The sequence below is a fragment of the Drosophila erecta genome, unplaced genomic scaffold (genome assembly GCF_003286155.1).
Source record: "Drosophila erecta strain 14021-0224.00,06,07 unplaced genomic scaffold, DereRS2 tig00000000-arrow-pilon, whole genome shotgun sequence".
NCBI classification, from domain to species: domain Eukaryota; kingdom Metazoa; phylum Arthropoda; class Insecta; order Diptera; family Drosophilidae; genus Drosophila; species Drosophila erecta.
The window spans coordinates 9,285,118-9,299,455 of NW_020825194.1; the positions used below are offsets into that span (position 1 = coordinate 9,285,118).

Here is a 14,338-nt window from a genome sequence, read left to right on the forward strand (position 1 = left end):
TCGATTAGGCTTATAATCTGTACAAACATAGGAAAGAGTACCGCCCAATACCACCCCAAAATTCACTCGTTGTCACCCCTGTGAAAATATCAAGTAGCCGTCGGTGTTTAGTGCTCAATCAACCCCATTAGCGGCTCCATTACGGAACGCTCCCACAGTATTTCTTACTTCCTTCCGAGCAAACTTCCTGAAAGGTAACCGAAAATTGAAGTACCCACTCCCATGCCAATATGGTCAAACAATGCTTGGCCCCATCAACGCCTTCTGTGAGCCTTGTCGCCTAATTGCTGGTGACAGTTGGCAGTTGCTCCTGACCAACCGGACGACAAAACAAAGACCAGCACACGAACCCGAATCTACTAATATTTTCGTTGTCGTTTCGGCCACAATGCGAGCTGGAAACCCACGAAACCGAGGGGCAAACAATCAGCCCAAAGACCAAAAGCGATAAGTAAACAATTCAAAACCCACACGAACGCATTCCAAAATTAACGGACCACGAATTGTAACCAAAAAAAAAAAAACGAAGTTAAGCAAAGAAGGGAGAACCCTAAAATAACAGGCTATAAGCCAGCAAGCCGAAAAAAAACATGGCCAGAACAGAAGAGAACAGAACGAGCCCAAAATGGTTGCGATGGAAATTGGAAAAGCTGGCGGGGGAATGAGTTGTTTTGTAACCAATCGTAAGAATAACAAAGCATTTGGTAGAATTGTGTTGGCCGGGCCCAAAAGAACCACCAAACTGTTCCATCTGTGATGTTTATTCTAATTTTTTGACCCGACTCAAGTGCCCCGGTGGGTAAAGGTCGTCGTCGTCACACCACTTGAGTCTCTACTCTCCTCTCCTGCCTCTCGACCAAGTTGCGCCCTCATTTTAGCCTTTTATTTCGGGTTTTCGTTTTGGCTTTATCTAGATGTTTGCCCACCTCGGGTTCTCTAGGTTTCCCTCTTCGTGGAACTCGAGTCGATGTTAAGTAGTAATTTTCTGATAATATCCAATACCCCCACTCAGTTCTCGACTCTTTGCTTTTCCCGAGAATTTCCAATGCAAATATTTGGCTGCCATCAATATTTGACCAGGAATCAATTGTCTGCGAGTCAATTGTAAGCGATACACTTGAGGGAAGCTTTCTCATTGTTGTGCCCCGAGTTTAGTTTGTGTTTAGTTTCGATATCTGGGAGCTGTCAAAACTGATCATCAATTAAGCGGAGATGGGGGTGAGACTGCAGGGAGCTTGGGAAATCGTTCAGTTATTGCAATATTTTTCAGCTGCTTCCGTCAGACGGTTTTGAGTGAAGCAGATCTCTCAAAGATCACGTTTTTATGATTATGATTAATGATCGCCGCTCGCCGCTCGCCGTTCGCCGTTCGAGTGACTCTAGTTACTGTCCACTCTGTGATCTCTCCGCTGATCCTACGACCTCAGTCTCAGTCTCCCACAGGAAAGTGCTACTGTTTGGGACGCTCCTTGGCTACCTACTCTCCTGCCCCCCACAGATTTGAACCTTCAAACTGTTTTTGTAGCAGAAAATTGATCACTCTCTGGGGAGTTTGCAGGCAAAGTGGTCGGGTATGATAAGGGATCCTGCTATTTCATTCAAATGATCAAAATATTTTCCTATATTTTCCACGCTTTGATATGGTCACAAAGATATTAGCTCTGGGGAAACTTCACTCCAAAGGGAATACAGCTTATTTATTATAAATATTGTGGGCGATCAAAAGATTGAATTCTTCTAATTCTTGGTAGGGTAAGGTAAACAACAATATACGCACCATTTTGACCAGAACTAAGAGCAAATCATAAGGAGTTGGATTATATTTTTAAATACCCCATTCTTTTTTATTCAGGTGAATACATACGCTTGCCGCTGGATGAGTTGTTGAACGACGTACTCAAACTCTCAGAATTTCCACTCGAAGACGAGGTAAGTTCGATCGTTAATGGCTAAGAAACTCCCTTATCGACTTCTCCCCAACCCACTAGTTATCCAACGATCCGGTGGCCTCCACTTCGCAGGCAGCAGCCGCTTTCAACGAGAATCAAGCTCAGCGTACTGTTTCGGAGACCGGTGAGGATTTCCTCAGTGGCGAAGGAATTTCCAGCAAGCAACGTAGGATCGGGGCGGAGAACAAGGACAACGAATCGGAGAGGACTGACGGCGATAGCTTCTCGGTGAGCGACTTCGAGGATCTGCAAAACTCTGTGGGTTCGCCCCTGTTTGACTTAGATGAGGACGCCAAGAAGGAACTAGACGAGATGTTGCAATCAACGGCTCCGCCATACCACCATCCCCATCCGCATCCGCATCACGGCCACCCTCATGCTCATCCCCATAGCCACCACCATGCGTCGATGCACCACGCCCATGCCCATCATGCCGCCGCTGCAGCTGCCGCCCACCAGCGTGCGGTGCAGCAGGCCAACTATGGTGGTGGAGTCGGTGTGGGCGTGGGCGTTGGCGTCGGCGTCGGAGTGGGCGTGGGCAGCGGCACGGGCAGCGCCTTCCAGCGGCAGCCAGCTGCCGGCGGATTCCATCATGGCCATCACCAGGTATGTGTGCATCGATCGTAATCCTCCCCACAGACAAAAAGGTATATTTATTTATAATTTGATGCGGATGCTCGGTTCAAGTGCTGCCATCCGTCGAGCGCTCCACATACTTACATGCATACACATGTATGTACATAGCCAGAGGAGCGTGAGTGTATGTACAGCTGCGGTCGAAATAATAGGGATTTCATATAAAGTCTTAGGTTCTAAAGCAAACATTTTAGATAATTTATTTGTGCAAAGATTCATTTTGGGGGCAGTTAGAAATGTATTTTTTTGTACTATCATTGCAGTTTACAGACGGCTCAAATGGGAGTAAAACTTAATATATTTTGCATGATTTTAAAAGTAAATTTAAACCATGTGACTCATATGTCGACCTTAGTTGTACGTGCTGCTGGTGTATACATATGTATTCATTTAAGGATCATTTGCACGTCGCTTTCGTTATTCTCGGGCTGCTTCTCGTTCTGGAGTGGCTCTTTTCACTGTTCGGTTTTTTATTTAATTTTTTTTTTCGTTCTTCGTGATCTGCCTTCCATTTCTTCTGGCTCTTCACGTGGCTTGGCCTCGTCTCCCGACCTCCTTCTGCCCCATGGGGTGTTCTGAAGCACTTGATCTTGGGGCTGCTCTCTTGAAGAGGAGCTGTGTTGTTGCTGTTTGTACAAAGCTTCAAATCTGGTTGTACATGCTCCCCACCTGGCCTCCAATGTCTCTCCTGGCCCAAAAGTCAAACGCTTTTATTCCGCTTCCAGCCACAAGTTCGTCAATCAGGTTCCCAGTCTTTGGGGCTTCTCTCCCCTGCACTCTTCAAACTTGGCCAGCATTTCGGCCGTTTCTTGTCGGACGAATTCTTGTGTTATTATTTTTTGGCCTTTGTTGTAAACGCGCATCGAAAATGGACGGCAAGAGCTACAAAATTATGGAAGTGAGACGAATGCGAGCAATGTTGAGATAATATATGTACGAGTATATACATACATAGTCTACCATCTTGGTTTTGTACCTTGACTGGGCTGCTCTTCAAATTTCTTAGCTTTTCTTAGGAGTTTTCTAAACGCGTTTCTTTTTAAATCTCGTTGTTTTTGTAGCTCTGGATTCTACAAATTTGAGTCACATCGTCGTTAGTGTGGGTAATACTTTCTGTTAGATATCTCTAATCTATGGATAGAATGTTATAATTTTTGGTTGGCACTATAAATACTTCCGTCTTCGGAGCCAATAAAACCAATCCACCGAAAGTCTGAGTCGCACAAGTGCTTCCTGAATGAAGTGCTTGCTGAACCTGTGCTCAACCTTTGACCTGCCTGCTCTTCCCGAAAAAGAGACGGACATAGCGTTGACAAAAGAGACGGCAAGCGAAGCAGTCACGAAGTCAGCGGCAATTACCGTAAAGCCATTTCGCCGGTAGCAAACTCATAAACTCATACACCAGCGCACATAAAAGGAAAACCACAGTGGTCACCCTGAGTTGGTGGATTAGCCTTAGTCCGGCGTGTTTGATGTGGTCCGTTCAGTTTTACTTACTGTTTTTGTGAATGCCAGCAGGGGTTGTCGGCTCGGCACTTGGCAAAGCCATTTAATGAGCCAGATGATCGGTTATTCGCAGGATTCTCCTGAAACCTACGGTCGGCCCAAATCCTTTGCCGACTCTCTGGGGGATTTGCCAGCCATTCCGTTCAACGGAAAGTGTCATTAGGCGGCTTTGAGCTTTGTTATTCCAGCACTTCTTCGCCTGATCCTAGCGCGAATTATCATTATGCAACATCCTGATCACACTTAATTTCCCATTTGCATTTGCATTCATTGATGATGTGCATCATTGACGGGTGCTGTGGCTACCTGTCCTAAGGTGGCCATCTAAGGCTATCTATCTCCGAGCACCGAGAGAAATTATAGTGGGTTTCAGGCGAAAATCAACAGAGTGCCACAAAGGAAGTTGCATGATTGACCGAGAATTACATCTATGATTGATAGCTTGGAATTAATACCCTAATATTTTCATTTTATAAGTAACACTTATAGGTATGGTTTACGTGTATCCTCTACTAATTGCAATCACCAAGCTAAACTCTTTGCAAGTGAGGAGTGCGAAGGGGGCGGTGTTTCGCCTGCGTTCATTACGGCCTTTTTGCTTGGGGCCTGAATATTTGCATTGTTTTTCTTTTTGGGTTTCTTGTGTTCGCCTGCAATGCGCCACTTGACTTTTCCGCATGGGACCGAAGTGTTTATTGAATTCGGTGGCACTTTGCCGCCGCGGCGGCTGCCCTCCAATTTGTTCCCCTCCCAGCTTGATTGCATCTTTTGAGCTCCGCTCGGCGGTAGCCCCTGCAATTAAATCCCCATTTAGCGCGCGCGAATTACAAAAAATGTATCTCTTAATGTCCGTCCCCTGCCGCTGCCCCTGCAGCATCCCCCTCATGCCCCTAATCGCCCCCCGCTCGGCTTTAATTATGTGAATTTTAAATATTTGCAAAAAGCTTAGCGCTGAAAAATCAGCGCAGAGTGAAAAAATAGTAATAAAAACTTTATTAATTATTTTACAGCATCTCTGTTTTGCTGTGCGCCTCGCTTCGTTGTTTTTCTTGGCTGTAGTTTTTTTCCCCCTATTTTTTTGTTTTTTTGCTGTACGATTTTAATTCAATTTATGTAAACAGTTTGATGGCTGCGGAGGCTTAAGTTGCGCCTCGAACTGCGAAACTCAGACTGCGGCTGTCATGGGACTCGATTTGTGCACACACATAAATCAAGTTAATGACAAAAAACACACGAAACTACCGCTCAGGTGTGATGTGATGGCTGGGGTCTGGCGGGGATTAGTCGCTGTTGTCGTTGGCAACAGGGACTAAGTGAAATCCACAGAATATAGTAGTTCAAGTCGGCTGACGTCGCTGAGTATCGGTGAATCCCGGCTGGCCATTGATGGATTGCGGATTTCGCGGAAATATGTTCGACAAATATCGAAAATAAATGTGTGTTTGTTTTGGAGATTAACAACGATTTTGGGAAGTCGTTCAATTAAAAATAGGCTTTTCTTAGTAAATGTACTTGTAGATATTCGCGTTGAATTTCCTTGTGTTTTTGAAGAACTGCCCGCCATTAATATTAATTATTTATAAATGTGCATCATGTTTTGTATAAACTGAGCAAAAATGAGCGACGAGCTTTGAGGTAATTGACGGTTCATTTAAAAATAGTTATTTGTTTTAGAGTGGATAGGAAAATGAACGGCATTATTTCAACATTGAAGGGAAACTAGAAGACGTACCTTCTTGAATTTAGAGAACTAGAAAATGTATCTTCTTGAACTCGAATGTAAGGAAAAGCCGCTTCGGATTGCAATCTTAATCTAGCGAAGCCCAACTGACAACCGTTAATGGGATCGGCAATAATGAAAAACTCTTAAATGATAGTAATTCCCCCTATCAAATATGCAATCTAATGCACCTACCTCCCATTTCTACGCCTCGGTAACGGTTGAGGTTGAATTAAAGGTTCCGAAGAATCGATTCTTGTGCCCACAAAAGCCCCTAGACGATCTCACTCTCCAGATCGATGCATGTGTGCAGTAAGGAGATCGGCTACCGTGTCTAAGTCGGCGGTTGGATTTGTTTGCGTGTGAAGCGTAACAAACAATGGCCAACACCAGAAGTTAATGACAAGACAGTGACAATTCAAATTACACATGCGCGTTGCGCGCACACACAGATACAAAGATACAAAGATACGGGCATACATACAAGCGATACAAGCGACTGCAACTGGCTGAAGTGAACGCCCAATGGCTTCTACCTGCCGTTTTTGGTCTTCCACACATACCTGTTTGCGTTTGCGTTCAGGAGCGTGTTGAGGCATTCATTAGATACACATGCGAGCGGTGGAATGGTGAGATACTCGGGGATACAGGTTGTTTGCTCAGCCCTCGCTAACACACACACATAGCTGGTGGATGGATGCATCTCCTCGGAGTATCTGTGTGAGTTGCCTTGGCTACTGTCATTCCGTCAGTCAGTCAGTTGATGCTGGTCAAACGACAACTCAACGTCAACGCGCAAAGGAGTTCGATACGAGTCCAGAATTTGGATTCCTTTGTCGGAATAATCGTTTCTCCGTTTCTCGTTTTCGATCCGTATCGGCAATGTCAGTGTCAAAGTGCATCAGCATCAACGTCAGCCAGATATAGGTGTCCATCGCATCTGAAAGATCTTAATTGCACGCGGCGGCAGCGGCGGCATTTAGCATTAAGAACAAATTGGTGCCGCCAAAAAAGAGGGAGTCGATAAAGGATCGCAGTTCGAGGAATATTGATTATTATTCGAGTGTGAGTGCGAGTGATTCAGAAGAGAGTCAAATATGAAATAATAATAATACCCTTGCCATTCGCCCACGCGGTGGCTGCGGAATTAGTTGAGCAAATAAATAAACCCACCGGTAATTAACAATAACAAAAGGCGGCCTAATGAAGTCGTAGTGGTAGTCTCACGATCTCCGGCCATCAGTCAGCCCGGCCAGCCAAGATGCCCAACTTACAGAGCCAGCTTTTTACAGAGGAGTCTTAGGAAAACAGAAATAATAATAAAAAATAAAAAAAAAACTGAAAAAAAATAAAACTGGCCAAGACCGCTGGCTGAGCTGCGAACCCCGAGCACTTGTCAATTTGAAAGATACGAATTTCATTTCAATTCCACATTGATCGATCTGGCAGTCAAATCGCCAGACCGATACATTGTGCACGTTTTTTGGCTTACACAGAGAGTCGAGTCTGATTCCGAGCCCGAGCTGGAATTGAAGTTGGAGTCCAAGACGGAGACGGAGACTCTTGACAGCCAGGAGATTGTTACTTGTAGCGCAATTTGAATTCGGTTTATTGTCTGGCCGCGTTTCTAGAGAATTCCCCTGGCGGATGATTGATCGGTTATTGAGTTATAAGTTTCGTAATTCCGAACCCTTCTCACCTTGTTAATACATCAACGCGGCTAAGCGACGAGCGCCGTATTAATCAATGTCTTTACCACCACTTCTCCACTTCCAGAGCCGCATGCCGCGTCTGAATCGCAGCGTTTCGATGGAGCGTCTTCAGGACTTTGCCACCTACTTCAGTCCCATTCCGAGCATGGTGGGCGGGGTATCCGATATGTCGCCGTATCCGCACCACCACTATCCCGGCTACTCCTACCAGGCGAGTCCCTCGAACGGAGCACCCGGCACTCCGGGCCAGCATGGTCAGTATGGCAGTGGCGCCACTGCATCCTTGCAGCCACCACCGCCGCCACCACCGCCGCACCACGCGGCCATGTTGCAGCATCCGAATGCCGCATTGGGCGACATCTGCCCCACCGGGCAGCCCCACTACGGGCACAATCTGGGCTCGGCTGTGACCTCCAGCATGCATCTGACCAACTCCAGCCACGAGGCCGATGGAGCTGCCGCCGCTGCGGCCGCCTACAAAGTGGAGCACGATCTGATGTACTACGGGGTAAGTTGGAGCCAACTTGTCTCGCGTTGCAGCTTCTATAAACGATGATTCATTTAGAACACCTCATCGGACATCAACCAGACGGATGGCTTCATGAACTCCATTTTCACCGACGAGGATCTGCACTTGATGGACATGAATGAGAGTGAGTATTCTGATTATTCCTAGTCAAGTTGCCTTTTTTCGTAGCTTCAAAATTTCGAAAAACCAAAAGTTACGAAAAGTTATATCCAGCTTGTTGGATTCGAAAAACCAAAAGTTACGAAAAGTTATATCCAGTTTGTTAGATTCGAAAAACCAAAAGTTACGAGTTTGTTAGGTTGCCAAATATTTTACAAACAATATAAAGAGTTTGCCATACCCTCGCTTCTCTCAGTGCTGAGCTTTCTGCTTGCCAAAAAGTTCTCTTGAATGATGAACAAGCTTTTGGGTCCGTTAAGTGGATTGCGCATCGTTGCCGAATTCCACGCCCACTTACCGCGAGCTTTTACTCAGAACAGCGCGAAAAGCGCGTGCACAAGCGACTCAAGCACAAATCCACTCGGCGGCCCATGAGCTTTTTTTACAGTTTATCATTCTTGCGCGATTAGCATACAAAATTTTGTACAATTAGTTCACAGTTTGCTCGTGTGTTTTGCGTAGAAGGGAGCGGAGCGGACGCGCTCGGGTTTCGCGATTGTCACTCAGCGAAAATAGCAACAACAACAAAAGCACTCACTCAAGAGGCAGGGCGAAAAGCAAAAAGCGAAAAGAACAGAGCGCGAGGCAGAGGCAAATCAGTCGAACACGAACAATCGAATACGATAGTAAAGTAAATATTAGAACCGACGCGACTCGAAAATCCATTTAGCCGTGTACATGCATGCACACACATGCGCACACACACACCTATGCACTAAATATATCGCAAAGCGCAACGTGCCGTACAGTTAATGTAATTAGCATAACCAATTTGATAAAATAATGACGCATTTCGATTCGGTGTAGCCCATATAGCAGCAACCTATGTGCATATGTATGTGGCCATATCATTTAGCCAAGTGAGTTTTAATTCGGCGAACGTCGAGCATCCCAAAAACGGCGAACGTGCAATCCAACAGGTGAGAGTGAGTGAGATCGGGGGAAATGGATCGGAAAATGTTCTGAATCGGAGGTGGGCGGTGGGCGGTGGGTGGTGTTATTTTCGGTGCTGCCGAAAAAGAAAAAAGAGCGAAAGCCCTAAAAAATATTTCACTTGTGACCGCGTAACAATTTTTTCATTAGTCATGCCGCACGACGATCTTTGTTGCTGTTTCTGATTCCGTTTCTGATATCAGCGGAACGTTCTTCGCTCTCGCTCTCTCTCTCTCGAGCGGTTTCCTTACCGCTCGCGCTGTCGCTGCCGCTGCCTAATGCCGCTCAGCAAGTTTTTTTTATTTTTTTCATTTCCTTCATTTTATTATTTGCCCGCCTGTTTGCTGTTTACTATTTTTAAACTGCTGAGTCATCGCTATTCGAAACAATAATGTTAAAAAAAAGCTCGAAAGAGCATAGAGAGTAAGAGAGTAGAGGCACATGGATAGTTGCTAATATCTTAGGCGGAATCCAAAGGAGTTGCGTTGGAGCTTACGTTCTTGAGTTGGGCATTCAAATTATAACGTAAGTGGGTTACGTTGTAACGAAACAAAGACGGTCTCAATTTGGATTTTCATATTATTATTAAGCTCTTTTTTCTGCACATCATGAAACGTGTCACTGGCTTTAACGGTTATCTTTATGGTTTCCGTTATGTCTTGCGCTCAGTTCGTCGCTGATAACTCTCCTGCACCGTTACAGTGCACTATCGATATAGAGGGCCCATAAATACGAGCATTACTGCTACTCTTCACTGTTATCAGATAGTAGAATCTTATTTTGATCGGGCTGATAATGAATAAATGTATTTTATAGTTGTTAAAAGTTCATAAAACAGAGCGTTCATTGTAGGGAGATTGCCCCGTAATTAAATACGTGCTCATACAAAGTATCGCATTTTGTCAAGTCATCAATGTTTATGGTTTAAGCTTTGACCTTGCTCACAGAGGGTATAAATACACCAGAGCTGGCCCCAATCAGCTTACGAATTGATTTGTCTAATTAACTGCAGGCGCGCATTGATGCCGATTGCACATGGAGATTGTGTTTTTGGTTAGACCAGACAAAAAAAAATGTGCCCCTTGGGCGTGTCGCCTTTTCTCCATTTAGCCTGTGATTAGATATACTTGGGGCAGCAGATCTGACTCCTTGTTATCAGCAGGCGGGGCCAGAAAGATGTGGAAATGTGGCAAGGTATTTGCGAAAGAGCAAAACAGCACACACTTATTCCTTATCGCCCGATAAGATAAGTCCAGTGAAATATGGAAAATGACTGCACAGTTTTTAGTATTTCCACTCATTTCGAGCAGAGAAACTGAAACGCTAGTCGTAAATTTGTGCTGAATAATCGAAGCTGCGAGTGACTCAAGACGACGTGTCTTGCGATAAGGGCGATCCCTAATCAACTCCGTCTACTTGAAGTGGGTCAGCCGAAAAGCAGCAGCACCAGTAGGGTGCTAGGAAACTAGTTCGTTTTCGATCAACCGAGAGGATAACTTACATAAATATTGCATTCGTAGTGTAAATATTCCATCACACGATTATAGCAATTAAACAGATATGTGGTTCAATGGAAAACTTGTTAGTTAATAACACCTAAAGTATGCAATTGATTAATCGCTTAGGTAGCTTACTTTGAGTTATTAGGATCAGAAGTCTTTGGCTCGTTAAAGTGATTAGGGCATAAGATTGCTGATTCTATCATGTGCCCTACTAACTGACCCACTATCTTTCGTTACAGGCTTCTGTCGCATGGTTGACAACAGCACTAGCAACAACTCCTCGGTTCTGGGCTTGCCCAGCAGTGGACATGTCAGCAACGGCTCCGGTAGCTCGGCACAACTTGGGGCGGGAAATCCGCACGGTAACCAGGCCAACGGAGCGTCCGGCGGCGTGGGCCCAATGAGTGGCTCGGCTGTGGGCGCTGGAGCAACAGGAATGACCGCCGATCTCTTGGCCAGCGGCGGTGCAGGAGCACAAGGCGGTGCGGATCGCCTGGACGCGTCCAGCGACAGTGCTGTCAGTTCGATGGGTTCCGAGCGAGTGCCGTCCCTCTCCGACGGCGAGTGGGGTGAGGGCAGTGACTCCGCCCAGGATTACCATCAGGGCAAGTATGGTGGCCCCTATGACTTTAGCTACAACAACAATTCGCGGCTCAGCACCGCCACACGTCAGCCGCCGGTGGCACAGAAGAAACATCAGCTGTACGGCAAGAGGGATCCCCATAAGCAGGCGCCCTCGGCTCTGCCACCAACAGCTCCACCAGCAGCCGCGACTGCAGTCCAATCGCAGAGCATCAAGTATGAGTACGATGCTGGGTACGCCTCCTCGGGAATGGCCAGCGGTGGTATCAGTGAGCCAGGAGCGATGGGACCCGCTCTATCCAAGGACTATCATCACCAGGCTTACGGCATGGGAGCCAGCGGAAGCGCCTTTTCCGGCGACTATACAGTACGACCATCGCCCAGGTCTTCGCAGGATTTGGTGCAACTAAATCATACCTACTCGCTACCCCAGGGAAGTGGATCCCTTCCCAGACCCCAGGCTCGCGATAAGAAGCCTCTGGTGGCCACTAAAACCGCTTCAAAGGGTTCGAGTGCCGGCAACAGCAGCAGTGTCGGCGGCAACAGCACCATGGAGGAAGAGCATCTGACACGCGATGAAAAGCGCGCCCGATCCCTGAACATACCCATTTCGGTGCAGGACATCATCAACCTGCCCATGGACGAGTTCAACGAGCGCTTGTCCAAGTACGACCTTAGCGAGAACCAGTTGTCGCTGATTCGCGACATTCGTCGGCGTGGAAAGAATAAGGTCGCTGCCCAGAACTGCAGGAAACGCAAACTGGACCAGATCCTGACCCTCGAGGACGAGGTGAACGCGGTGGTTAAGCGCAAGACCCAACTCAATCAGGACCGGGAACATTTCGAGAGCGAACGCAAGCGCATTTCGAACAAGTTTGCCATGCTGCATCGTCATGTCTTCCAGGTAGGTGTCACTCAAATGCAGAATTGCATAGAATTGATTTTAATAAACTAACTAATTTCTTTATCTTGCAGTACCTACGGGATCCCGAAGGAAATCCCTGCTCGCCGGCGGACTACAGTCTGCAGCAGGCTGCCGATGGCTCCGTCTACTTGCTACCACGGGAGAAGTCCGAGGGCAACAATTCGGCTACGGCTGCATCCAATGCTGTTTCGTCGGCCAGTGGAGGAAGTCTGAATGGCCACGTGCCCACTCAGGCGCCCATGCACAGCCATCAGAGTCACGGAATGCAGGCGCAACATGTGGTCGGAGGTATGCCGCAGCAGCAGCAGCAACAGCAGCAGTCGAGGTTGCCTCCACACCTGCAACAGCAGCAACAGCAGCAGCAGCAGCATCATCTGCAGTCGCAGCAACAGCAGCCGGGAGGTCAGCAGCAGCAGCAGCACCGCAAGGAATGAAAGTACCTGTTGCGAATTGCCGCAACTAAGAGTTGGTTCACTAGTTTCCAGCGCGGGCAACAGCATCGATCCGAGCAGCAGCAACAGCAACAGTTTAATTACCGCTACGACATGTTGAACAACAGTTATCTGTACTACTGAGCGGCGATTTGGATATTTTACTTCCTGCATTAGATGCCACATGTTGCTGGCAACATTTGATGCACCTGCTGCTTTCGGCCCATTGGAGCTCTTTCATTTATCGCACCAATCCTCCCATTAATGGTTTACTTACTCATTTAGTCAGCATGATTGTTATTTATTTTTTAATTAATTGATTATTTGGACTCGTCCAAGTCCGTCTTGCGAGCTGTTGTCCCTTCTGGACAGCGCATGCGAAGCCTTTTACTTAATTGCAATTACTGAAAACCATACTTGTGATAAAACAGCTCTTTAACTCAAAAAATCTTTGCGCCGCGAAGCGCAAGCTGACAGAAAAGTACACAGAAACAGATCCGAAAAGAATGTAATTAAATATGCTTCAGATGAATTTGTAAATCAGTAAACAACTCACATTCACAACCAATCCCACTCATCCATTTATATTCAACGCGTCGTCCAACAATATTTGATGGTGAAACCGCTTACATCTCTATAATATTAGCTTGTAAAAAATGAAAACACACAGATGGATGAAGAGAAAAAAAATGTATAAAATAGACGATAGGATCACACACACAAAAACAAAAACGATTGTAAAGGTTGGAAATATTGCTGGACATTTCATGAATTAAGGGGGGTAAGACACTTACTTGTAAGCTATCATCTAGTGAGAGATCTACCACAGCGGTAATTATTTGTAAATCGTTCTAAACTCATAAGGCATTTATAAAAATCCCATACACAAAGAATAACACAAATTAGCCTATCACTTCGATCTAGCCACATAGCAACTGTAAATACATAATTTAAACTTAGCTAACATTTAACCAACCAGCGCTAGGCTACAGCAACTAAGAGTGTGCTAACACACCACAAAGAAACTAAAGAAAATACTAAAAAAAAAAAGGAAAGGAACGAAACGAAAAATTTAAACAAAAATAATGGCTCGTGCTAGAGCAACCCGTCAACTGTCTTTGGAACGGTCTAGTAGATAAGCGATTAAGAGATATTAATATTTAATATTCTTAAACATGTCCTACAGCATAACGAGTTTAACTTTAAACTAAGCTACAGCAACAGATACAGTTACGATATCAACTTAAACAAATCCGATACGAAAACAAAACATAGATCTATTGTTAATATAGGCGTATGTATTTTAATTGTTGTAATGAATTTCGCGCACATTTGGAAGTCGATTGTTGCAAGTCGAAGTCGAAAACTACGAAATTCAATAAAAATGCGCAACTTTAATAAAACGATTATTTGTTGTAAATGGAAATTGAACTAATTACCTACTATTGTACTACTACGCCTACGGACATAAAAAATACGTAAAGAGAACCCCTTCGCATATTCTATTAACATAAATTTTGGTAGGAGCAGTGTTTAGACAACAACAATGTCCTTGATGCGCTATCAAGAGCTTCCAAGGATCTCTGAGCACCTTTGACCAATCCCAATCCCTGTACTTGTATGTCGCTATATATTTGTGTATGTTTCATATGAGAAATTTGTATGCTTTAAAAATGATAAACTTCTCCTCAGCATAACAAAGAACGTCAAAATTAAAGAAAAACCACTACAAAAATATATCAACTGACTTTTAT

General features: G+C 45.4%; 1 protein-coding gene across 3 annotated transcripts in view; it reads left to right on the forward strand.

Annotated features, from left to right (window-relative positions):
- LOC6554611 (segmentation protein cap'n'collar) overlaps positions 1-14,321 on the forward strand; it is a 41,642-nt gene extending 27,321 nt beyond the window's left edge. For 2 of the 3 annotated variants that reach the window (XM_026976159.1, XM_001982133.3), the window contains 6 exons: positions 1,853-1,929; positions 1,989-2,555; positions 7,588-8,031; positions 8,089-8,176; positions 10,886-12,132; positions 12,204-14,321. In XM_026976159.1, coding sequence (XP_026831960.1) covers positions 1,853-1,929; positions 1,989-2,555; positions 7,588-8,031; positions 8,089-8,176; positions 10,886-12,132; positions 12,204-12,587 — 2,807 coding nt within the window. In that variant the 3' untranslated portion in view covers positions 12,588-14,321. Of the gene's footprint in view, positions 1-1,852; positions 1,930-1,988; positions 2,556-7,587; positions 8,032-8,088; positions 8,177-8,610; positions 9,132-10,885; positions 12,133-12,203 lie in introns of those variants that run through there. The other variant, XM_026976160.1, reaches the window with a different exon arrangement.
- The last annotated feature ends 17 nt before the right edge of the window (positions 14,322-14,338 follow it).